Source organism: Callorhinchus milii, unplaced genomic scaffold, assembly GCF_018977255.1.
Source record: "Callorhinchus milii isolate IMCB2004 unplaced genomic scaffold, IMCB_Cmil_1.0 Scaffold2, whole genome shotgun sequence".
NCBI classification, from domain to species: Eukaryota; Metazoa; Chordata; class Chondrichthyes; order Chimaeriformes; family Callorhinchidae; genus Callorhinchus; species Callorhinchus milii.
This window is the reverse complement of record NW_024704743.1, coordinates 19,424,670-19,451,987: the sequence shown is the minus strand read 5'-3', so window position 1 is coordinate 19,451,987 and position 27,318 is coordinate 19,424,670. Positions and strand designations below refer to the sequence as shown.

The 27,318-nt window shown below is 41.0% G+C and overlaps 1 protein-coding gene across 1 annotated transcript in view; it reads right to left on the bottom strand.

The window, feature by feature from the left end:
- Positions 1 to 559: 559 nt before the first annotated feature.
- Positions 560 to 27,318, bottom strand: part of malrd1 (MAM and LDL receptor class A domain containing 1) — a 180,725-nt gene continuing 153,966 nt past the window's right edge. Inside the window, 8 exon segments of the mRNA XM_042332367.1 lie at positions 560 to 1,142; positions 3,352 to 3,417; positions 8,130 to 8,208; positions 13,224 to 13,317; positions 13,396 to 13,484; positions 15,143 to 15,209; positions 15,500 to 15,625; positions 23,632 to 23,910. Coding sequence (XP_042188301.1) covers positions 1,053 to 1,142; positions 3,352 to 3,417; positions 8,130 to 8,208; positions 13,224 to 13,317; positions 13,396 to 13,484; positions 15,143 to 15,209; positions 15,500 to 15,625; positions 23,632 to 23,910 — 890 coding nt within the window. The 3' untranslated portion in view covers positions 560 to 1,052.

Below are 27,318 nucleotides of genomic sequence, written 5' to 3'. Positions count from 1 at the left end.
TTAAGGATGAACACAGCTGAGATGAATGGTGACAGTGAGCAGGGCTTATTATCTAACTGACGAAGACCAAGGTGGGTGAGAAATAGCCATTGACAGACACTTTAAAATTGGAGTCAATTTCTTTGCCAAATAGTTTGTTCAATTCCATTTCAAGTTTGCTGACACAATCTCCGTGGGTAGTCTTTTGCACATAATCATCCTTCTCCGTGTAAAGTAATTAAATCTGAACTATTGTACATATTCAGCATTCTTTTTCTTCAGCCACTCCAGTTTTTGTGTCTATCAAGTCCACACTGGCTTTATAATGATAGCTCTGAAGGCTCTCCTTCCCTCTGTGAAGGAGTCTGTATCCCCTTGGCTCTGGGAGCGTTGACACAAAAGGCCACAGACATATAATATTGGAGCCAAGCTGTTGCGGTATTAATGGAGGTTCCGAAAGTGACAGTGTGATTCCACCCATGATGGTAAAATGAGAAATCCACCCTTTTTCCAGTGTTATTGCTACATTCACATCGTGTTGACACACTATTAACTATACGTCAAGTATAACTTCTTCAGCTTTTGTCATTTGACAGTTTTATTTTGCTGCAAATTCCTATCTTAACGATGCATTCCATATGTTGACAGCACATAGTTGTTGGTGCACATATTGAACATGGCATCAGTTCAATTTATGAACAACTGGAGAAACCTTTAAGTTCTACATAATGAAGTCAGTCACACTTCCTACCAAGTAGATGTGCATGGAACATTGCATCTTTACTTAACGATTTCAGGTCTGATATACAGTGGGTAGTTTATCCAAGAATGAGTGCCCCCAAAATGATATTTATTCTGAACAAACGGCTCTTACCTGGATGTCACAAGGCAACTATTTTTATTGTTGCATAAAATTCAAACATCACTGCCTTTTCCACATGTTAAAGAGCTTCAATTCTTTATAATAGGTCTGAGATTCATAATTTCACAGGAAGTTATACACACGTAGATTTGGAAAAAAAACACACACATTACTATAATCAATTGAACTGGATTTCAGAAGCTCTGGAAATTTATACTGTCGGCACTTTTGGCTTGTCTGCAGTACCATCGTAAAGAGGGTTGCAAAATGAAAGGGGAATATTGGCTTTGCTGGAGTGGACCTGAAAAAAATTAATAAGAAATGGTGAAAATCTACACATTAAAACAACATTTTAAAATACAGGTGGATTGATGTACGGTTCACTGAAGTTTAATTAAATGCTGACAGATTGTTGGGATCAGTGATAACTTCAGGATTGCTCATATCCCACAGTTTTCTCCTCCCCCACTCCGCCCCACCATATGCCCTGCTCCAAATCTAGAGGTCAGTGAATCACTATGAAGAATGACAACACGTCAAATTCTTAGCAAGCTTTACTTACACACCATTAATTTGGGTAAATTAAATGATTTATATAGAAATACATGGGACTAGACTGGAGCTAGGATTCTGAGACAAATGGCAAAACTCGGCAGCCAACTGCACACAGCAGTGTCCCACAAACACTCGTGGATTGAGTGAACAAATTGTCATTATTTTTAAAGGAATTATTACCCCCAGAAAAGCGATCCACCAATCGACTAACAACCGGGTTCCTACTTACTGTTAGGTAAACAGAGGCGTGTGGAGTAAGGAAACTTGCCCAACGATTTGCCCTGCCCTGGAATCGAACCCAGGTCCTCTCGTTTGCTCTAACCACTAAGCTACAGGACTCAATATTAATAATATTAACAAATGCAAGGATTACTATTAATTACCTCAATATCTTTCCTGACAATGCATTTATGGGGACCTCACCAGATAATAATAGTAATAATCAAAATAAATAATATTATTCAATGTAAAGTGGGACCCCGGTAGCAAATTTGCATGTAGAAATGTCCCATAAAATGCCATGAATAAAATGACCAATTTTATGTGGGGATTTTCTTAAGAGGCATGTGGTAAAGGTCTGCATTGTGTTTCGTACATGCGAAGTAACACTTGTCGTCAATTTAGCGACTTTATGATATTTATTACACTGACTAGTCCCAGATGTGCTGGACTACTAGGTGTCAGCCTGGCACAGTTGGGAGCACCCTCGCCTCTAAATCAGAGGTTGTTGGTTCAAGCCCCATGTCAGGTCCTTGAACTCATAGTCTAGGCTGACACTTGACAATGAAGTGCTAGTGTGTGCGTGCTGCATTTTTGGAGGTGCCGTCCTTTGGGTGAGTTGTTAAGCCGAGGATCTATTTAACTGTTCACCTGATCCCACAGCATGATTTGAAAAGAGAAGGGAGTTTCTCCTGGTGTCCTGGGCAACAATCCCTCAAATAAAATTTAAATTTAATATGTAAATTTTAAATGAAGACTCAACAGTGTGTTACGATAAAACAAATGCAGCAATAACACTGCACAATAAAGTGCACATATTTCTCAATCACATTGTCATTTTCTGAGCCTCCATAAATACCACAANTTTTTTTTGATATAAACTCCATACTAAATGCAAGGACTATTATGACTAAGCTGTCTGATTCTGTGAGTGACCGGCTGATGCACAAATGTCTGCCCTCTAAAACAGCACAGCACACTCATAACTTCTTCACAGGAAAGTAAACCATCAGATCCTCCCAAACTGCACAAACCAAACCTGGAATACCAACCATGCAAAAATATAGATCTCATTTTGTTCATCTTGCTTTGTTTTAATTGGATCAATGATAGCATTTAAATTCCATTAAATCTAATCATAATAATAATTGCTCTTAATATAGTGGCTTATCATATCATTGCAACGTCTCAAAGCACTTCACAGAATCTAATAATCCTTGCATTTGATATAACGCTTTTCACGTCTTCTAGACGTCTCAAAACGCTCTACAGAACATACTGTAAAGTGAATTGACTCTATATTTTTGGGCGAAATGTGGCAGCCAATTGTGCACAGCAGTGTCCCACTAACAGTCATGGAATGAAGTGACCAATTTTATTGTTGTTTCTTTTCTTGAGGGATTACTATCAGACGTGTGGAGTAAAGAAACTTGCCCAAGGTTTCGCCCTGCCGGGAATCGAACCCAGGTCTCTCGCAGGAAATCTATTGTAAAGTGGATCGATAGTATATTTTGTGGGTGAAACAAAATGTACCTTTATATTGAATAAAAATCTACCTTTATACTGATGTTAGGAGAGATTATTGAGCCTCTGTGATATAAAATGTTGCCATTTATTATTGGTCAATCCCAGTGGAGAGAATTTGGTGATAAAGTTGGGAGTCAAAGTAGCAAGGAATTAGCGAGACCGCTTTTAAGAAGGGCAGTAGAGAAGCAGTTGATATTTCCTCTGCTTACCATATGCTGATTGCCCCATGGATACACACTGATAGATTCACCGGTCAAGACATTTTTTGTCGCAAACTGAAAAGAAACAACACAGTAGCCTAATGTTACTTTGGCAAGCAGTCAGTGTCCTTCGACAGTTATATTCCAATAACTGTCAGAGACACCAGCACCACAGCAGGACATGACTAATCACATTTTTATTGAACAAAACTGAACATATCCCAGAATAGCACTCTAACTGAAAGAAACGTTTTGTCTTGAGAATTTAATTTTTAAACTAGGAATTACTGTATTGATATTTTTCTATGCCGCCCCGTGACTTTCATGGGCAGTCACTGGCGTCCTGCTAATATTGACAAATACAGGGATAAGCAGATTTCTTTTGGTAGAGAATAAAAGACAAACCACAGATGCTGGAAATTTGAAATAAACCCAGAAAATGTTGGATCTGCACAGCAGGCACATCAGCATCTAAAACCCATTGAACCTGTCCTCTTTCAGACCCTGAGAACCTGCTGTGCAGTCTCAGCAATTTATTGTAGTTGATTTTGTGTGTTGGGGATGATTCAGTGCCATTATATTTAATGAGCAGGTTTCAATTTCAGGATTTCTTACCAAAAGCAATCGGGTACATAGGGTTATGATTGACTTCAACATCATTTTTTTTTACTGTTCCCTTTAATGTGGATTTCTTTTAAAACCTCCTTCAACTGTACGTGAATATCACATGACTTCTCCGGGAAAACTGGCTAGATATATGCCTGGATCAGTCTTTGTTTTGGAGGACAAAAGGACGGGTATGGACTGAGAAGGAATATAAGAATCTACAGGACTCAAAAGGGACATTGCAGCATATCTGGCCAGTGGCAAAATAGTTTAGAAAGGCTTATTTCGCACATGGATAATTGATAGATGCAGTGTTATCGCAGAACCTACTGAACAGACAATTGGACATTTTGTACAATTTTGTAGGATATAAAATGCGGTGATTTCAAACGGGATTTATTTTTTTAAAATAAAAGGCCTTTAACGTACAAATGGGAAATTTTGCTTGGCACCTGGGATTACTTCACACGGGAGAAGAGGGAACCCAAGCTGGCGATCATCATGTACAGTACAGAGCTGATTATCTGCACTAATTGGGACCGGTCCCATTGTGAACATCACCCAAAATAAAAAATGGTTACGGTGCTAACTATACTGTTTCTTCAGGAGTTACACTGTCATTGTTGTACCACACAGTGCCAACTCTTCTCTCTCTGCTACACTGTCTCTGACTCCCTCTGTTTAACTCCTTTTTTCTCCCTGCTCTCTCTCTCCTCTCCCTCGATCCTTCTTACTTTATATCTTTTCCGTCTCTCTCTATGAATTTATCTCTATCTCTATGACTACCTCTATCTTTTCCTGTGACTCTCAACCTACGCTGCACAAAAGTATGAACACTTTTGTCCTACTGGCAAAAAAAAATGTCATTCACCTGTGTGAAATTGTACATGTGCATTCAAAGGTTACTAGTGACATGCTTTAGTCCTGCTGTTGTTTAGTCTCACTGTGCAAATGAATGGAAACCCTAGTAACCTCATGTGTATGTGCATAATTTCACCTTTAACTGTTTTTTTTCTGGTATCTAACAGCCCTGTGTCTGCTTTCCCATTGGAGTGTAATGTGGATAAATGGTCATGAAGATAGTTGACATGCGGATAATCAGTACTCTCTTTATCTGCTTTCAACACAACAAGATTACATTTGCATCGCGCCTTTCACATCAGGAGGAAGTCCCAAGGCGCTGGACAGAGTAGAGCATTTCAGACCCGAGCTGGGGTCAGGGGTGGAGAAGGGAGGGGAGGGGACAGGGGGTGGCTGATGGCATGGTCAAAGAGAAGGGTCTTGAGGCGGGACTTGAAGGAGGCTATGGAGGGGGCGCGGTAGAGTGATTGGGGGATGGAATTCCAGAGGTTGGGGGCAGAGTGGCTGAAGGCTCTCCCGCCAATGGTGGGGCGGGTGGGTCGGGGGCCATGGAGCAGGCCAGAGCCGGCTGAGCGGAGGGAACGGGCGGGTTGGTAGGGGTTAGGAAGTCGCAGCGGTAGGGTGGGGCGAGGCCATGGAGGGCTTTGTAGGTGAGGACCAGGATCTTGAACTGGATCCTCTGAATGATAGGGAGCCAATGGAGTTGGGTGAGAGTGGGGGAGATGGTGCGGGAGAGGACACGGGCTGCAGAGTTCTGGATTATCTGCAGCCTGTGGAGGGAGGAGTTGGGAAGGCCGACAAGCAGGGCGTTTTCATAGTCGAGCCTGGTGGTGATGAAGGTATGAACAAGAGTTTCAGCAGCCTGAAGGGACAACAACAACAACAAAATTACATTTGTATAGCGTCTTTCACATCGGGAGGATGTCCCAAGGTGCTGGATAGTCAGTGTTTTGGACCTGAGCTGGGGGTTGGGATTGGGAAAGGTGGAGGGGAGGGGGTTAACAGGGTGATCGAAGGCTCAGTCGAAGAGGAGGTCTTGATCTTGAATGAGGCAAGCGAAGGGCTGATGTGGGAGTACTGTGGGCTGGTGTTCCAGAGGGTGGGGGCAGAGTGGCAGAAGGCCGCCCACCATTGGTGGAGCAGGCGAGTTGGGGGACGTGAAGCAGGCTGGAGCACGCTGAGCGGAGGAAGGGGGCAGGTTGGTAGGGGGTTAGGAGGTTGCAAAGGTAGTGGAGAACAAGGCTGTGGAGGGATTTGAAGGTGAGGACCAGGATCTTGAACTGTAACGTCTGTGATGGGAAGTCGGTAGAGTCAGGCAAAGATGGGGGAGATAGGGTCACGGAGCCTGGTGCAGGAGAGAACATAGGCTGCAGAGTTCTGGATGATCTGTGGAGGGAGGAGTTGGGAGGCCGACAAGCAAGGAGTTTGCATAGTCAAGCCTCAATGTAATGAATGTGTGTACGAGGGTTTCAGCGGCCTGTGGTGTGAGACAGTGGCGGAGCCAGGCAATGTTGCCGAGGTGGGGGAAAAGGCAGAGCGGGTCATGGCATGGATGTGGAGTAGAAAGGATAGTTGAGGGTCAAATAAGATGCCAAGGTTCCAGACTGGCTTCGCAAGGTGGAGTGTGCATCATTGGATGGTGATGCTGTCAGCACCTGAGGTGTGGAGGCGCTGACGGGAGTCAATCAGGAGAGCCTCGGTCTTGTTGCCGTTCAATTGAAGAAAGTTACCTCTCATACAGGACTTGATGTCTGACATCTGGAGTAACAGGAGAGGAAGGAGCAAAGCTGTGAAGCAATGACTCGTTCCAGGACCTTGGAGAGAAAGGGAGGTTGGAGATGGGGTGGTAGTTTGAGAGCACCAATAGGTACAGTGAGGGTTTTTAAGGACAGGAGTAATGGCGGCCATTTTTAAAGGGGTGGGAATGCGACCAGTGTACAGGGAGAGGTTTATGATATCTGTGAGTAGAGGGGCAAGGAGGTGAAGCTGGGAGGTAAGGAAACAGGTAGAGCTAGGATTGAGGGAGCAGGTGCTCGGTTTCATGTGGGTTATAGTGGTGGTGAGAGAGGAGTGGGAGACAGGTTTGATGGTGTGGAGGGAAGCATGGGTAGGGGCCAGGGTGTGAGGGGGAGCTGGGGAGAGGGTAGTAGATGGAAGGGCAGAGGCAGCTGAGCGGATCACCTTGACTTTGGATTCGAGGAAGTCCAGCATCACCTTGCAGTGGCATTGGAGGTGAAGATGGGCGATGCAAGAGAGAGTGGGCGAAGGAGCTGGTTGGTGATGGAGAAAAGGTGCCTGGGGTTGTCCTTGGTCTCCAAGATTGTCTTGGAGTAGAATGGCGATTTAGCAGAGGTGAGGATGAAGCGGTAAGATTTGATAAGATTTCCGTTTAGTTCCCTCACAAAGTTACTGTTGTCACCATCCTCCAAAATTTCATGGAAATACATTTTATACACAGCAGTTGCATTCATACAGTAACTTTCACGTAAAGTCTCAAAATGCTTTACAGAATCAGATTACAGTAAAACCTTTTCAAGCAACCACCTCCATTCAACAACCACCCCTGTTAACAATCATCCTGGAACAGCCTAGAGAAAAAAATACACCAACAAACCCATACTCAGAGGCCACCGTTGTATAAAGGCCATTTTGACTCAGTCTCCCGAGGGGTTGTTGAAGACAGGTTTGAGAAATTAAGGTATTTAGAAATTAAGTGAATGTTGTCGATCAGACAAATGGGCAACAGCCTATAAATAATTTGGATTTTTCAGGTCAATTTTGTATGAAGGGGACAAATCTGTCACTTTCCTTTGAACAAAAAGATTTACAAGGAAGCAAACAGAATGTTGGAAGTAAACAAGAGGGCTGAAATTCCATCTGGTCTTACTCCCGAATATTATTTTGTCTTAAAAATTTCAGATTGCACTGAATTGTGGAAAATTCTAAAATTGAGTCTTAATTTTGAAACTGATTTTCCTGCAGTTTCTACCAAGAAACCAGCTTCCAAATTTGAGATTGAATTTAAGAATTTTCCATAATCTTCAATTTTAAGGCCAGATGGTCTTAATAGCTAAGAACAGAAGGAATATTCGGTGAATAATGTTGAAATTCAATGAATTTTTTTGGATGGGTTTGAGTATATATAAATAATGACATTGGCCATTTGTTACAGTACAATGGAATTTAAATAGATTTTTTTGCAAGGGTTTGAGTGTTTATAAATAATGGTTGCTGACATTGGCCATTTGTTACAGTACAATGTTATTGTTGGAATCAGCTGCATTAAACAGATGTGAGGCATCTCGTGGAATGAAACTTACCTCAGCAGACAGATCTGCATTTGGATCCCCGTATAAAATATTGGATATGGTGTTACTTTTGGGTGAAGACAAAGGTATCCTTGAAAGAGAAAGAAAAAAAGAAACAGGTTTCAGATTATTCTATTCAGTTCCATAAAACCCATTAAGGTTCAATTTCTTCCAACACAAAGGCATTTGTAAAGGCATTTGTAGGTAGAGAATGCATTCCTCTCAAATACACTTTCAGATGTTCTGACATGAAATGTCGGCATACCAAATGGGATTGTTATTCAGTTATTTGCCTTGTTTGGTTCTCAAGTTTGTTGCTGTTTCGGCTCCTACACTCCTACAGTTGTAAATTTCTGTCTAACATAGCTGTAAGGTTCAAATACTCTATATTAACTCTAGGCCATGAGATTATTCCCACAGTGCAACTAAAACCAGCCAAGTACTTCAGTTGGTTAAATGGCTGAAAAATAAGTAAATGACTGATTGATTTTGACTGTTTACTGGCAAAAGGGGTACTGTCTTTATGCGAATATATTTGGCATTCCTTATGTTATTTGGTGTCAGCCAGTCTCAGTTGGTAACACTCTCATTTTCTGAGTCCATAAGTCCTCTTCGCCCATGCTTTCAATCACCCTGCTTCCCCCCCTGCCCTCCACCCTCCCCAATCCCGACCCCCAGCTCGGGTCCGAAACTCTGACTGTCCAGCACCTTGGGACGTCCCCCCGACATGAAAGGCGCTATACAAATGTCATTTTGGTCATTCACTTCATGGTTGTTTATAGGACATTCTGTGAAAATTAACTGCCACATTCATCTAAAAATACATCTACAAATACACAGTCATTACAGTTTATAGTAAATCCTGTGACATGCTCTGAGATGTCCTCCTGATGTGAAACAATACACAAATTGCATTTATATAGTGCTTTTCACGTTACTTTGTAAGAATGTCCCAAAACTTTGGACAGCCAAAGACACCTATCAAATGTAAAGATTATTGACAGCAGTCAATTTGTCCAAAGCAATATCCCACAAGCAGTGAATAACTAATTGTATCTGGAGGATTGCTGGCCAGGATACAAACAAACTGCTTATTATTATAACACTATATGTCTTGTTTAGCATCCACCAGAACTGATAGATTTAGTTGAACATTTCATCCAAAGGAAGACAACTTTAAGCATTCCCCCAGTACTGCACTGAAGTGTTAACCTAGACTTTGAGCTCAATGTCCAAGCTGGGACGTGAACCCACAACCTTCTGATGCAGAGGCAAGAGTGCTATCAACTGAGCCAGGCTGCTCTCTCATACCTCTGCAACCTCCTAACCCCTACCATCCTGCTTTCTCCCTCTACTCAGCGGGCTCTGGCCTGCTTCACGTTGCCCGCCTCTCTCGCCCCACTATTGGCGGGTGGGCCTTCTGCCATTCTCGCCTCCTCCCTTGCTACCTTCAAGACCCATATCAAGACGCTCCTCTTCAATTGTGCCTTCGATCTCCCTGCTTCCCCCCACTGCCTCCACCCTACCCCACCCTGACCCCGAGCTCAGGTCGGAAACTCTGTCTGTCCAGCGCCTTGGGACATCCTCCCAACGTGAAAGGCGCTATAACAATTTAATTTTGTTATTGTTGTTGTTGTTGACACCTAAGAGTAAAACATTTGACAATTTTCTGTAAAGTGCCCATGAATTCTGATAGGCAGATTTAGATCAATAGCTGAAATAGATCTGTTAATAATTAACATTTGGTTTAAATGATTATTTCTAAAAATGAGAGCTTGGGTGTTGATGCACAGTTAGACGTTTCAGTTCCCACATGCCTGTAGGCCAGCAATACAGAATGGTAATGAGAGACTAGTAGAGCCGTGTAGGTGGACACACAACGTTCTCTTCTGGATTTCATTCCAGGACAGACTAATAGGATGTGAGTCTCCTGCTGGTTAAAAGAATCATAAATGAATTGGATCAGGGAAATTCAACCAAGTTCTTATTGGGTTTGAGATTATAGAGTAAAGCTATTTGAAAACATGCAGATCCACATAAAGGGATAAGACAAAGGCCTGTGTGGTAAAAGGGTAAAGTGGTGTTTTTGTACAGTTCAGACGAAAACTTAGCTGAGGTAGAAGAGAGGAAACTTTTCTCTGTGTCTTACCTAAGCTGTACTGTACCCTCAAGTGTATGGTAATGACACTGAGTCTCAAAAAGTTGAGGNTTTTTGCATTTTCCGAAGAAACATGGGAATGTGAACATAGTAACCAAAATCCTAAATCCTAGGGGTTGAAATATGTAACATTTTATAGCACAACCCTTATAATTATCACAAGGAAAACATGAAATGTAAATTATTTTATGATGGTTGATAACAACAACTTGGATTAACTAGGTAACTGGCTACTGGAGGTGGACTAACACCTTTCTCAATTGTTTTGCATCTAACTGGTCACTTGTGTGTCGAACCACCTGATACCGGTCAATGGGATGCCACCAAAACTTTGATTTATTTTGTTTATTTTGGCCAGTTCTCTAGTAACTGGCTGTCCAGTGTCTCACAGAATCCAATGCCCTACTTGGTTTGCTTTTTGATTCAACTATTGAGAATGTTATTGAAGTCATGGGATCCACCTTCTGCAGAACAGTAATAATAATAATCCTTGCATTTGATACAGCACATTATCACGTCTTTGAGATGTCTCAAAGCACTTCACAGAATACACTGTAAAGTGAATTGACTGAATTTTTGTGAGCAAAACACAGAAGCCAATTGCACATAGTAGAGTCCCACAAATAATCGTGGATTGAGTGACTAATTGATTATTTTTTAATACTTTTTTGAAGGGGTCATCATCCACAGAAAAATGATCCACTAATTGAGTAACAACTGGGTTCCTACTTAATGTTAGATAAACAGAGGCTTGTGGAGTAAGGAAACTTGCCTAACATTTGGCCCTGCCTGGGAACCGAACCCAGATCCTCTCGCTTGTGAGGCAAATGCTCTAACCAATACTCTACAGTGATGAAACTCCTTGCTCTTATTGAGTAGTGCCATTTAACATTTACCTGAATAGATAGACAGGACCTTGGTTCAAGTCTCAGCTAAAGGACGGCACTTCTTACAATGCAGTGCATCCGCAACACTGCATTGGAGTGTCAGCCTAGACTGTGAAGTCAAAGTCCTGATGTGAGGTTCCCAGGGAGAAGTTAGGGAATGTTGTGATGTTTCAAATTGCAGGGTGGCAATTTGAAACATCACAACATTTAATTTTTTTTTACTGTGACAGAAAGTCTTGCTTAGGTAAAGCACAGAACACACGTGGGTGTGCAGTGCACTGGCAGAGTGGCAGCTCTATTGGTTGCGGCTGGATTTTTAAATTCAGCAACTGCCATATATTATTAATGAGCTGTCCTCCTTTATTTGAAGAATGCTTGTCGTAGAACCCATGAAAACAAAGTTATGATGGGTTGCAATAGACTGGGGCATAAGCTGAATGTATTTTGAATAAAGCAGGAGATCCCATTGGTATTCTACTTATACCATTTGCATTTAGAATTTATTGGTTTACTATGAAAATGAAGTGCAATCAGATCCTGAACATTGAATCCTAATCGACCGGTGGCCACACACTGCACAATATCCAAGTGCTTGGCACAGCGACTGTCAATCACCCCAGTGACACTGATGGCAACAATGACTTGCATTTATATAGTGCCTTTCACATAAAATAAACTTCCATTGATGGTAGTTTCAGGGATCAGAGTTTATCTTTACAATGCTTTGGAGGGCACCGAGTCGATAATGCCAGCTAATAATCTTGCATTGCGGAGGTAGGTATTGTCGTGGGGTTTGGTTGCTATGGGAAGTGCTGTTGTGGGATTTGATTGCCTGGAGGAAAGGTTGTCTCGGCGTTTGATTGTTGGGGCAGTGGCTTTGCTGGGGATGTCGGGAGGAATGCAGCTACCGCCCACGTCTCCCCAGGGAGGTGCACCCCATAGTTTGAGAACCTCCGATCTGCAATCATACAGTCGGGATTTTACAGCACAGAAAGAGGCTGCCTAACCTATTGTGTCTGTGCTGGCTCTCTGAAAAAGCTACCTTCTTAGTTCCATTCCCTCACCTTTTTCCTTATCCCTCTCATACATTTTTCCAATATCTGTGTTTGTCTAATTTCAGTTAAAAAGATATTATGGATTCTGCTTCCTCCACCAGTTTTGATAGACCATTCCCAGAGTTAAAATATGGTGAAGGTTTGATCCGGTGCCTTTGGTGATGGTTGGCACTATTGGGATTTCTTCTATTATATTCGTGTATTGCCAAAGGCGCTTCATGTAATCCCAACTGGAATTTCACAACACTCATCTCTTCATTACCCTCTGTGTAAAGTAAATATCTAACCCAGTAAATATCAGGCCTAATAATAATCCTTCAAGAAAAAATAAATTGGTCACTTCAATTCACGACTGTTTGTGGGACACTGCTGTGTGCAATTTGGCTGCCGCATTTCGCCCACAAATATACAGTCAATTCACTTTACAGCATATTCTGTGAAGCGCTTTGAGACGTCGAGAAGACGTGAAACGCGCTATATCAAATGCAAAGATTATTATTATTATCTCCAAACCTCTCTTTTTGTCAAAAGCTCTGAGCCATGTAAAGATGGTGGATGGATTACGATTGCATAGAAGTACTGTGGCAGATTAGATTGCATTAACATTTCTTCCATTTTCATTGCATTTAAATTTAATGTGAAATGCAATGGCTTCTGCTGTCTGTAAATCTAAGATGCTATAGTTTGATCAAAGAAGACTTTTTCTATGATTCATCATAGCTTCTCTCCTGCTGGAAATGTCATTCCAATGATGCAACAGGAAATGTTAGATCAATATCCCGGAGTTTTTGCTCAATTACCTTTTAGTTCAGGGACAAACTCCACTAAACTCTTTTTGAAAGCGGGTGTATCTATATTTATTCACTAAATTCAGGAAAGTTAATAACAATACAGGATAAATTGCACTGCAAGGAAGAATGAGCTTGATGACCTTTTCTCATTTCATGTTTTCTTTCATAACTGTCATGTGTTTATTGCAAATCAAGAACACTTCAGTCTTACTTACTTAGCAGTCTTCTTTCTAGAAAGTGTGACCAAAACAATTATCACGATAAGCAGAGCAAAGGCCAGGCTCATCCCTATTCCTGACCACTGAGCCACTGGATAAGAAGAAAAAAATAATTATTAGGAACAAGAAATCTTAGAGGGAATCAACTTAAACACTTCTTTCTCTTTACCAATTTTAGTTTCTGTAAGATTGGGGCTGGGAGACTCCGTTGGATTAATATTAAGATGACATCGATTTCCTCTCCATTGACTTGTACACCTGGAACACAACCAGAGCCAACAACAGTTTTATTGAAACCTGAGACCCTAACAATGAAAAGCACATTCTTCTTTTAAAACCATTGTGTACAGTTATAAAATTGTCCGCGTCCACTTCCTGTTTAATTTCCTGCTATTCCACACAGCAGATTCTTTGCTTTATTCGAACTTATAAAACAGGTCTTAGTCATGTGCTGTATGATTGCTCTCTTACAATTTGAGCAAGTGTGCATTTGAAGGAAATGAAGTTCATTATTAACGTGGGTATAAGTAGGTTACAGAAAAATGGGATAGCAGCAAAGACCCTCAGAACATCAAAGGCTGGTGAATACAGTGGGATGTAATACTGCTATGCTTAGATCTCAGTGTGCCTTCAAACTTGTAAATGCTAGTGAGGCAACTTCTGTATTACCAATTACTATTGGAAGGTATTATCACTGGGAACAAGTGTTCTTAGAGTCCCATTAATTAAAAACACAGATGATTATAATTTCTGAAGATGTTATGTGAGAGCCAGGGGAACCATCATCATATGGTGTGACTCTTCCAAGTTCACTGGCAATTTTTCAAATGACTGGCAATGCTTCAAAAACAAACTCTGCATAGAGAAAGTGTTTTGGGGGAAAGCAAAGATTGAATCATTATAACCTAATTATTACTATTGTTACAATGTTACCTGGACAGCTGAATTAAATGTATCAGAGTGACGATAACAAGAAGGGCCTTCATCATCCGAACCACCCTTGTGATCTTGTGAAACACATATGGCCAACTCAGCTAACAAGGTACAATAATAGAGTATTCCATTTCCTTTCTGATGATTCGTTTTTTCTTTAGCTAAGACGGTGTTTGGCTGATGTAAACTCTAGAGGCAATAATTCAAAACAGAAAATAAAATCTGCAGTTTCCTCTGATGACCAAGTTGGAAAAGGTCCCAGTTCAGCTCTAAGTAATTCAGATTTTTGGTTGTAAAGCTAGAATTGTCTTTAGCATTGCTGGACTAAGCTGGAAAAAAGTCAGTCAGTGATTGCAACAACTGAGCACTGGACCAGGCTTGGCTTTGGTGCCTTCCACATGTCAATAACCCATTGACACTCATGAGGGGTTATTTATGTTCCTGGCTAATAATAATGATTTGTTTTGCTTTGGTTCATAATGGGAATTTCCAATTCAAAGATGTAGTGGAAACCTTTCTATTTTCAATAGTTCTCTTAAGTTCAATTGGGATGCTTAAGAGGGAGATGTGCAGATAATTTCTGGATAAGGATATTAAGGGGTATGGGAAAAAGATAAGAGATTTACAATGATCAAATAAAGTGGCAGAAGAGCCCCAACGGGCTAACCAGCCTATTCATGTTCCCATGCTCCTAGGTTAGGACCCACTATCTTGTCTCATGCATTGGCCAGTTGCTTGAGGTCCCAGCAGGTGCTTGTCGAACCGTACTTCAGGATGAGTCAGTGCCTTCGGGAAAGGAGGTGAGGAGAGAATTGACCAAACAAACCTGTATTTCTAATGAGAGGAACAGATGGTTTGATAAAATTCTGCAATTTGCTGAACCCTGACAATCTGTAGAAATTACTACAAGATGTGGAGCGTGAATGTTTTAATTTCTCATTAGACATTTATAAAGGGCTTTTTAATGAGGAGCATAGACTTACGTGCACAATGCAATTTCTTTAGCAATGATGCATGTTCCCCCATTTTTACAAAAGCCATTAGGACACTCTGGAACAAGACAATAAAATTAACAGTGCCAGTCACAAACATGGAGCCCACGGTACGTTTGGAGTAATATTAATTTTCAGAACAATATCATTTGCAACATGAAAACAAAACCCCAATGATTTTGTAATGAAATGTGTATTGCGCCTACATAATACACAGTCGTTACACTTCACAGAATTTCTGAGATGTCCTCCCAACGTGAAAGATACCATATTGAATGCAATGGTTACTATTAGTAATAATAATTATTATTATTGAATGGGCTTGTGCTTTATGTGGTGTGTTCCTACCCGAACAGCTGGATTCATCTTGTTGATAGTCCTTGCAGTTGGTCACATTGTCACAACGTTGAGTAACTGGGATGCATCGACCAGTGGACTCGCAGAGCAATGAGCCATTGAAGCAATTTAAATCAGCTGAAAAAAATAATGAGTAACAATTTTGCAGCACCAGCTGGAATAATATTTTCCATTGAAACAAATGTTGTTGAAAGCCTTTGGGGCAATTTAGTGTGTCTGTTTATAAAGATTAAAAAACTCCCTTATTGAAATATCCTGGCTCTAACTTTTTAATGTTAGTGTTCAATTATTTTTTAATGTTCTCCTTCTTTGCTCCCGGTCTGCCCTCCTCTTGCTGGGATAAAGTTTCACAGGTTGCCCTCTGCCACCTTGCTCAAGTGATCATTGTTCATGCGTGAGCTACTCAACTGTAGAGGATGTCACAGCTGAGCCTGACCGTTCTCCCTCTGGCTGTCACACAGAGTGCCAGACACAATGACACATACAGTGCTTGACACAGTGACACATATAGTGTCACATACAGTGATACACACAGTGTCAATAGAGGGTGCTGTAAAGGGGCCAAGAGCATGAACCCTGGCTGCATTTTCCCCTCTCAAACCCTGAAGGCCGGGGCCAATTTAGCCTCCGCATTCAGCCCTGGTTGAGACAAGCAAACTCAGGACAGACTGGGATTCGAACCAGCTTGCTCCTGGCTCATAAGCTACAGCTCTATCCACTGCACCCTCAGGGCTGCCTCACGTGATATTCTATTTATGTTTTTCCAGCGTCTCTTCATCTGTAAGGTACTGGACACCAGTGCTACAAATGCCAATCTGTACTATCCTGGGTGGTGGTGGGCAAGTGGGAGCTTATAATGGGGCTCCAAAAACAATCAACATTGACAGATTTATAACTCCACTCAGCAACCGAAAATGTCTAACTGTGCTAGAAATACAGTAGCGGTGAATTATCCTACAGGGTGGTAAATTCTGTGCACAGGGGCTTGGAAGATGTAAAAGAGGATGGTGCTCAGTCTAAATAAGTGATTCACTGCTGTGCTGTTTAGTGGCCTAAGAATGGTTCATACATCACAAAGACTGAAAGATAACTTGCTGTTTCTAAACGCAGGAACCTTGGTGCCCAGAACAAATCCATTACTTTCTTTCAGGATATTAAAACCGATAGAAAAATCATGAACTATGCAGTGGCTTTCATTTTTATAACATAAAGGAAAATGAACCACAGTCGTCCTTCATTGCAAAGTACAGGATGGTAACAGAATATTCTCTGTTATTCTGCATTGCCACCGCCACTGGAAATGAAAGACAAACGTTTGCAGTAGAAGAACAGGTCATGCCATTCATTTTAGTATCACTGAGCTTCATAAAACTTGTAATTTTAAAATAGGGCTTTTTAAAATTCTATCTGTCAAGCGTGCAATATTGATAAAGCTTTGATTATCCAATGCTTTTGTTACTGTTAGAATAGTGATAGATGTGTAGATTTTGGATTACGCAAGAGGTTAATCCTTTGACTAACCTCTACTTAATCCTTCTTCTTTACTACAAACTACATACAGGGTCATATTGTCTACCAGTTTCAGTTTCTCATGTTACATTTACCTCACTGCTCTTGTAGTCACAGCCCTTTGAACAAAGCTTTCCAAATACCAGTAGACAGTTAAAAATAGGTTTGCAAGTCAAAGTTACTGAATGTTATACAGGAGAAATGGAGAGTTGTCTGGAAACATAGATCACCTTCATGTTTAGTGTTGCAAACAAACTATTAAATGTGAACAGTTCACATTAATTTACTCTGGGATAGAATTTCTGTTCATGCAGGCATGAAAGAGGTTAATTCTTCACTCTCCTTAGAGATAAAAACGTGCGTCAATTTCCTCTGGCATTTACCTGGGCCAATTTTATTGTGCTCTGGTGCATAATCAGATTTTCATGGCTGCCGTGATGTGGCTGCTGTATGGAAATGATACTGAAATACAACTCAGATCAGCCTGCACTGCTCCATCTGCCTCATTGCTGGAAGCACGTGCCAACTGCAGACATTGCTCATTGCAATTAGAACTTTTAACGCTTCTTAAAAATAACTATTATCTATTGGCATTCATGGAAAAGAAATGTGTTTTCAAAAAAATATTGGTTCTTTGTATTCAAGCGCTCCGGAATGTTTCCCCCTCGTGAAGTACGCTATATACATGCAAGTTACTGTTGTTGTTTTCAGCTGTAAAAGAAAATGTGTTAGTTTGGCTCAGTTGGTTGAACTCTCACCTCAGGACATAGGGAGTGGATGACTGGGACTGGAGGTGGTTCAGCCCCAAATCTATCTACCAGCTCACCAGCTTTTCTCCAGTTTTGGTGAACGGGATGTTGTGGTCGGAGAGGGGCACTGCTCTCACAGTGTGTAACAGGACATAAAGTAAAACAAGTGGATCAGTCAATGAGTTGAGTGAGCTGGAATTGGACGCAGTGCCGGAAAAAACAATAATAAATTGGTCATTTTCAATCCACGACTGCTTGTGGGATGCTGCTGTGCGCAACTGGCTGCCGCGTTTTGCCCACAAATATACAGTCAATTCACTTTACAGTCTATTCTGTGAAGCGCTTTGAGATGTCGAGAAGATGTGAAAACCGCTATATCAAATGCAAGGATTATTTATTTATTATTTAAAAACACACATGCAAATAGACAGAGGCACACACGCACTCCACAGTCTTTAGTAAAGCATGGTCAGAAGTACGAGGAGAACCCATCTCAACTCCCTGCCATCCAGAATATTTTCACCTGCTGCCTATGCCTCTGAATCAGAAGTTATAGATTTAAACAACAATGGGACTAACATTTCAGCGAATTGCTGCACGGCACTTTATTGTCAGAGGTGCCATCCTTCGTCTGAGACAATAAACAGAGAACCTATTTGCCTGTGTAGGTGGATGTTGAAGATCTCATGAACCTACTCAAAAGGAAAAAGGAATTTCTCCTGTCATGGCAATCCTCCACATAGTTTTTTCCTCAACTTCATGGCTGTTCGTGGACACTGCTGTGTGTAAATTGGTTGACAAATACAGCCATTGTATTTGACAGCAATTGACTGTGAAGTATTTTCTGACATTTTGGTACAAAACTGCAACAGCCCGATGCAAGGATTATTATTATAAAAAGCAGTAGAAATGGAATAGGCCAGTCAACCCATCTGACTTGAGGTATTTCCAGGTCCACGTGTAAGACCCACTCAGGCAAGATCCACTTCTATTTACAAGACCTATTTCCAGTTGATGGATCACAGGATTCAACTGTGAGACCTGTAAAACAATAGTTGCAGATCTCTTAGTTGGCTTCTCAGCACGACTATTGATAAGCATTTGGGACAATGGGGCTGCTTTAGGAAGCCAGGAACGTTTGGAATCTCTATTTCACCTTGAAACAGGAATTTGATAAATTCTTCAATCAAACTGAGTGCTTCAGATGACAATCCTTGGCTGCCAAGTATCAGCCAAGGTCAGTTGGTAGCGCTTTTGTCTCAGAGTCAGCAAGTTGTGGATTCCAAACCCCATCATTGGGACTTCGAGCTCATGATCAAAGATGACACTCCAATTTTAATTTTTGGAAGTGTTGTCAGTTGGAACAGTCATTAAACTAAGATCCTGTCTGTCGGGTCAGGTGGATGTTAAAGATCCAATGGCTCAATTCAAAAAGTGAAGGGAGTTTCTACCGGTGTTCTGGCCAACAATCCTCTAAATTGTTTATTCACTTCAATGCTGTTGTGGGACGTTGGTGTGTACAAATTGGATGCCCCGATTGTCTACAAATACCCAGTCCTTACAATTCACAGTAAAATCCTGTGAAACATATTTCAACGTTATAATAATAATAATTCTTGCATTTGATGTAGTGCTTTACTACATCGTTGAGACATGGGAAAATGTATCACAGGATATACTGTAAAGCGTAGTGACTGTGTATTGTGTAACAAATATATTTTATATTATAAATGATATACCAAATGTAAGTATTGTTGTAATTTACAACTTACAACTTCATCTGAGTTCTTGAGAGATGATCCTGAAATTCTTGATATAATTACTGAGCTGGGAGCAACAGACACCCTCACTCACTAAATTCAGGACATTACAGATTCACCCCCTAGAATCAATCCTTTAGGATTAAATTTGTTCTGAGAAACATTATCAAATGCCATCTGAGAATCAGGATGTAACACATGCAACTAATTATCAGCTACCTATAAATTGGTTATGCATACACATCTTTGGATTAAATCATATTATGAGCATAGAGTTAGAATTGGAGTGAAAAGTACCTACTAAATAAACATTTGCCTACACAAGGACACATAAAATAGAATCATAGAATTATAGAATCTAACAGCACAGGAGACCATCATGCCCGTGCCAGCTCTTTGAAAGAGCTATCCAATCAGTCCCACTCTGCCGTTTTTTTTCTCTATAGCCTTGCAAATTTTTTCTTTTCAATAAAAAACAATCAGTACACTTTATAGCAAAACCCTATGAAATGATTTGAGATGTCCTCCCAAAGTAAAAGGTGTTAAATCAAATGTAAGGATTTTATTATAATAATGAAAGTATTTTAATTGGCATGATCTACCTTTGAAAAAGAAATGTGGGCTTAGTCTCAGAACATTTCCTCTCACTGGATGCTCTCTATTCACTTCCTTTATAATTGACTTGAGAAGTTTTCTTTCATAGATTTGAGCTATCAGCCTTATAATTTCCGAGTTCATATTTATGATTCTTTTCAAAAGACTGAAGTCACATCAGCTAACCTACACTCCTCCAGTATACTCCTCTATCTACTGAGCTTCTCCAGAATTCTGCTAATCCATTCATTACAATTCCCTCATTTATTTTAAATTTCTATGAAGCAATCCATCTGTGTCTGCACCAGCCATCAAGTGCTCTGGTTTATTATTGATTGCTTAGTGAAAGCACTGCAGTATATTCTCAATCCACTCCCTAACACTTTACTCCTTGGACGTTAGACTTTAGATTTATTGGTATTGCAACAGTGATATTTATAATCTTGTGAAATCACCCAGCACTGACCGGCAGCTTCCTGTATGTGTGTGCTATGTGCAGGAAGTACCACTGATATGGCTTCCTGCACATGCACGAAATGCGCAGGAAATGATATGCTCCCGACGCCATCAGCATGGCATGGGGTAATGTCTCGGAGTGCTTAAAGTACAGACTGGCCCTGTTATAATGTCAATTCTGAGTTTATGGACGCAAATCCATTGTGTTTTAATATGGTCGACCTGAATGTAGAGGTGAAAAATTAAATGTTTCTTAACAGAATGTATTATGGAATTGATAATCTGTTGAGAAAGATTGCTTTGTTTATTCCATTTTGGAAAGACCAACAGAAAACAGACTGAGTTTGCATTGAATTATCTATGTTAAACAATGAAAACACTCAATAAATATTTCATGATTTAGTTAAACAAAAGGTAGTTAGTTGTTCATTCCCAAACCTGTTGTTAAGAGCAGGTTTTTAGGAAAAAATTTAACTGCAATTTCTGTCCATGTGTTAAATTTATAATTATCACTGAGGATAATTATAGATCACGACCCTCTTCCAATATTTTATTCAGAATTACTGCTGCTACTAATAAATAATAATCATTGCATGTGATATATAGCAGCTTTCAAGTTGGGAGGGCGTTTCAAAACACAAGATTTACTGTAAATTGTAGGTGAAAATGCCCCACTAATAAATCTGCACACTAGGATGCATCTTTGAGACAATTCCTTGCCAGCTATCTGAGAAATGCTAAACTGCTTGGCTGTAATTTGACTGAACTGCTTTTCATACATTGTTAAGTATACCATTGGCAAAACTGCTGTCATGAGCTAATCGTTCAGAGTTTACCACTCTAATCATGTCTTTTATTCCTAAAACAATATTTTCTGTATTTGCGAGTGAACTGTTACAGTCGGCCTATCTGGAACATTGGTACAAATTATACCATCTGGAAACAGTGTAGCGGAATGAAGCTGTAATTGAATAACTGTGCAGATACAATAATATTGGCATGAGGAGGAAAAGCAAGTCAGCCTCTGAGCTGTCTCTTTGGTTTCCGCAAACTAATTGATATACAGACAGTTATCTGTGGGGGTCATAGATTCACCAGGCACAACACGTGCAGAGCTCAACTGTTTACATTGATTCTACAAACGTTTTCACAAAAAATGTTCTTGCCACTGATGCTCAATCGAGTGCAAGTGTCAGAAGTGTCATATTGTATTGTTTTTATAATTGGTTATGAATAATAAAAGCTCCAAGTGCTAACCTAGGAGAAATACATTGAGAAACGCAAAAACCTGGTGTACAATTATTGCTTACATGTGGCCATCTCAGCAAATCACGTTTAGGGCTTCCCAAATTATTCAGTTGGAAAATGTAGCATGGAGGAAAGAATACACCTTTTAATATTATCACCAATACATGTTCTAGAATTCGCCTCAATATCCCCGGACTAGTGAGGAAGGAGAAAGAAGCATAGGTTCCTCACTATTGTGCTTCACCACTATTCAGTGATTAATTTCTGCTGAACAGTGCACATGTGGAGTGTTTATTGATTGTCAACAAGATGGAGATTGGGTTTTGAATAGCCTTCTGTCACCACCTGTTTATACTTATACTAGACAAGATTCTGTTCGAACCTGGCACCTATGGAACTGTTTCGCAATAATGATAACAACAACTTGCATTATATAGCACCCTTCACATGAGTTAGTGTCTCGAGGCACTGCAAAATGGCTTAGTTTGATGGCAAGCTGTTGTTACACTTCAGTGGATGAGGGGAGGAAATTGGAGGGAAGAAGAGTCAGTGATAATTTAGAACAAAGGAACAGGCAGAGTTTATTCAAGTCTACTGAGCCTGTTTTGCCAATGTTTTGGATCTTGGAAGATGCTTGAACCCCATTTCCCTCCCTCTTCCTCATAGCCCTTAATACCCTCATTTGCCACTTTCAACTATTGGTAATTTAAGTCACATTTTCCGATCAGTGAGTAAAACTGTCACAATATGGCTCATTCTTTAATCTACCCTGCTCTAGATGATAGAACAAACACAATCTGCTGTGTGCAATGAAATTGACGATGCATTGTCATAGGTTTGTTGACAGATGAACTGACTTTGAGGGATGTACACAAGGATGAAACGATCAGGTACGGTTGGGGAAGTTTTACTTATTGATGAATCTGTTACCCCTCAGGCACCCAGGCAGTCGGGGGCGGATTCTACACCACACCTTTCAAAGACAGTGAAACCAAGCCGGAATAGCAATAGCAACAACATCGGTATCATAGCCACAAAAATACATAAGGAACACAGGGGTGAAGAATGCAGTTTGTGATGTGATAATTATCACCATTCTAGTGTCATTGTCTGGATCAACCCATCCTGGACATGTTCTTGTCAATGACTTTCACTGGAATTCCCCTCCACTTTAAAAGGTTTTGCCCAATGCCGGTTATTGTTGCCATTGAGATGGAAAGTGGTGCCTTTGATCCTGCTGTCATGCAAATAATAATAATAATAATCCTTGCATTTGATATAGCGCCTTATCATGTCTTCTAGACGTCTCAAAGCACTTCACAGAATGCACTGTAAAGTGAATTGACTGCATACTTATGGGCGAAACGCAGCAGCCAATTGCGCACAGCAGTGTCCCACAAACAGTCACCAAATTATTATTATTTTTTAGCTATTTATTTTTGAAGGAATTTATTACTCCCAGAAAATCCAATCGACTAGCAACTGGGTTCCTACTTACCGCAAGGTGAACAGAGTTGTGTGGAGTAATGAAACTTCCCCAAGGTTTCACTCTGCCTGGGAATCGAACCCAGGTCCTCTCGTTTGCGAGAGCTCTAACCACTAAGTTACAGGACTCAGCATGAATTACATTTTTTGGGGGGGAGGGTAGGGGTGGTTGACGTTCCTATTTGTAATTCTGTTGTTGTTATTGTTGTTACGTTGTAGTCATTGACTGTGACAGAATATCCAACAATGTGATCATCTCCACTGGTGATAAATAACTTTTCACATACCACATTTTTCGCTCCAAAGACTGAGCGTGACTTACGGCAGGTCAATTCATCCTCTGCAGAAAGGCAGTCTGGGACTCCGTCACACCTGAGCAGAGATGGAATGCAAACCTCATTGGAACACCGGAATTCTTTCTCTCCACAAGGTTGCTGAGTAGGCGGGTTCTCTGGTGATTGAACTGGACACTTTGATTCATCACTTCCATCTGCACAGTCTTCTTTGTCATCGCACCTCCATAACAGTGGAATACATTCAGGCCCAACTAGACACTGGAACGTATCAGTAGTACAGTTTGTAGGCGGAGGTATGATTGGCCCTGTAGGAGAAGAAAAATAACCAGGTAATGTAACTGTTTGTTTAGTTGCCGTTTACGTACTCCAAGACACGACCATGCAGGGAGGGCATTATATAAATGCAAATTTGTATTGTATCTTTCTTCCTGTTGCGTTCGCCAGCAAGCACAAAAAAAAGACTATTTTTTCTTTTGGTCAGCAGGGTGCTTGACACATGTTGAAACTCATTACCATGCCTAACAGTATTCAAACCAGACTGAGAGTTCCACACATGTTCCACCCTTCCTCAAAAAACCCACCTTCGATCCCTCTAATCTTGCACATTTCCATCCCATCTCCAACCTACCCTTCCTTGTCAAAGTCCTGGAACGCACTGTTGCAGATCAACTTCGGTCACACCTTTCCCTCCACTCCCTCCTCGAGCCCCTGCGGTCTGGTTTTCACCCTGACTGCCCACAGCACAGAGACAGCGCTTGTCAAAGTCACAAACGACGTCTTCTCTATCTGTGACCAGGGCTCCCTCTGCCTACTCGTCCTCCTAGATCTCTCTGCTGCATTCGACACAGTCCACCACGCCATCCTCTTCCATTAGCTCTCCTCCTTAATTTACCTGAGTGGGACCGCACTCATATTGTTCGAGTCCTAATTAACCAACCGCCTCCATTTCATCTCAGCAAATGTTTCCTCCTCCTGTCCCTGCCTGGTCCCATATGGGGTATACCCTGGCGCTGCATCCTTGGCCCCATTCTTTTCCTCATCTATATGCTCCCTATGGGTGATGTCATCTGTAGACACGGGGTAAACTTCCACATGGATGCGGATGACACACAAATCTACTACTACCTCCTCCAGTACCAACTCCAGGTCCATTGATGTTCTATCAGCTTGTCTGGCAAACAACAAGGCCTGGATGAATATAAACTTATAATAATAATCCTTGCATTTGATATAACGCTTTTCATGTCTTATCGACGTCTCAAAGCACTCAAAGCGCTTCACAGAATAGACTGTAAAGTGAATTGACCGTATATTTGTGGGCAAAAACTTCCTGCAGCTGAATATGGACAAGCCGGAAGCCATACTCCTTGGCTCCCGTCATCGTCTTCACTCCTGCGGATTTAAACTCCTCAACCGCCCTGGGCTCTCCCTCAGACTCACTGAACCAGTGTGTAACCTATGCATTCGGTTCGACCCCCAACTGTCCTTCCTGCCCCACATCTGGTCCCTGACCAGGACTGCTTTCTTCCACCTCCGCCACATTTCCCACTTCCAACCATACCTTACCCTAAATGCAGCCAAAACCCTCATGCATGTGTCTGTCACCTTCTGCTTGCATTATTCCAACTCACTCCTCGTCGATCTCCCCAGCTCCGCCATTCACAAGTTTCAGCTCATTCAAAACTCTGCCGCCCGCATACTGACCCAGACCAAACTCCATACCCACATCTTACCAGTTCTGGCCAGGCTCCACTGGCTCCTCATGACTGAACGGATTAACTTCAAGATCCTCACTCTCATGTTCAGATCTATTCACTCCGTAATCTCCCTACCTACCTCTCCAACCTCCTCACTCTCCAATCGACCCAGTAGCATCTAACATAGCTCATTTATTTTCCTGGGAATAATAATCATAATAATAATAATAATCCTTACATTTGGTACAACACCTACCATGTTGGGAATTCATCTCAAAACGCTGCATGGATATAATGGAAAGTGTAGTGATTACATATTTAGTCGGTGGACACAGCAGCCAATTTGAGAACAGCAAAGTCTCACAGCCATGGAGTGAAAAAAGATGTTTTATTTAGGAGAATGTTGGCCAGGACCTGGGAGAAACTTCCTTCTCTAATGCCAGGTTCATTAATTGCATCAATTCTTCCCAAATTCCATTACCTAACAACTCCACTGGGCACGTATTCCACTAATTTCGTTACATATAGCTGCAAACAGGAACACATAGAAGGCTTATTAATAACAATAATGATCCTTGTATGTCATCCAGTCCATTGTTATGTTATTAAGAGTCTTAAAGAGCTGCACATGACTTTACTGTAAAGTGTATATGTAGACAATGGGAGGGGAATACAGCCATTAATATGATTTTTACTAGTTGTAAGTATAACATGGACATGGTTTAAAAGCTGTGTGTTAGTTAGCAACTGTGAACGCATTTGATAATGCTGAAATGTCACAAAGTGCTTCACAGGTAATTGCTGTCAAGTGTAGTACCTGTGTATTTAAAGACAAATGCAGCAGACAATTTCACACATTAAGATCCCACAAACGCCATGTGAAGAGAATGACCAATTATTCTGAAGGATTATTGGCGAGGAAAAAAAGGGCCTCCTCTTTTCAAACTGAGTTGTGGGATCCTCATCTGAACAGAAGGATAGGGCCTTGGTTTTACACCTGATTTAAAGGATGGATTTGTTCTGTCTTGTCCAGCTAATGCTCTTCGCTGGCGCTGTTGGCTTGTTGCAATTCTCAGGCTGATGCCTTTTACATTTGCAGTTTACAAACCAAGTCAAAAACTATTACACCACTTGCTTTCTGAAATCATGGAATCAGTGTGAGAAATGGCAGAATAGGAATAAAGTCGAAAAAGAACCTAAATAGCATCTCATTCAGCTAACATTCAAACACTGCTTTCAGCTGATCTAAGAAGACCACTTGTGCTCGCAATAATCCTTTGTTTCTCTTTAATAACAGCAGCAATTTACACCTTGTCTCAATTTACTTTCTTATTATGGTTACATCTAGAGCACTGCATCATCTCAACCAACTCAGTGGCATGATAGAATCATAAAAGGTTGACAGCAAAGAAGGAGGGTATTTGGCAAATCAAGACTATTTTGTTGCTGCCACCTCCAATAGAGATATTTCCTCTGATCCAATTCCTCCTCAATCTCCCTTTATCCCTGGATATTTCATTTCTTCAAGTTGTGCAATTAAAAGCTTTAACGCAGTGCATTACATAACTAATACACAGTTGGTATTACCATAGTCATAAAATACCCTTGTTGAAGGATTTCCTTGCCAAATTTACCTTTAAAAGCCAGAATGGTACAACCTGAAGAGTTATAATTTGTTTCAAATGGCTAGAAAAACCTTTGTTTTTATGGTTAGTACTCCGTTTCTCCTTGTTTTTATTTCTTCCTTAGCTGTCAGGCCTTGAGTGCCATGCTCTGAATAAGCTAAACTTTGATCCCAGCTCTGCGCAGACTTGCAGTCAAGCTGTTGTGATACAAGCCTGTAACCGAGGGTTCTTTTTAATGTGAATCAACCACTGTTAACTGCCAGAGGCAGCCTTGACGGCATTGCAATTAAATCAGCAGCACATTGGCACATAAATCCAGCACAGCTGAACAGAAAGCATTTTTATAGTGCCTTATCACATTGAAACATCTCAAAGCGATTCACAGGTATCC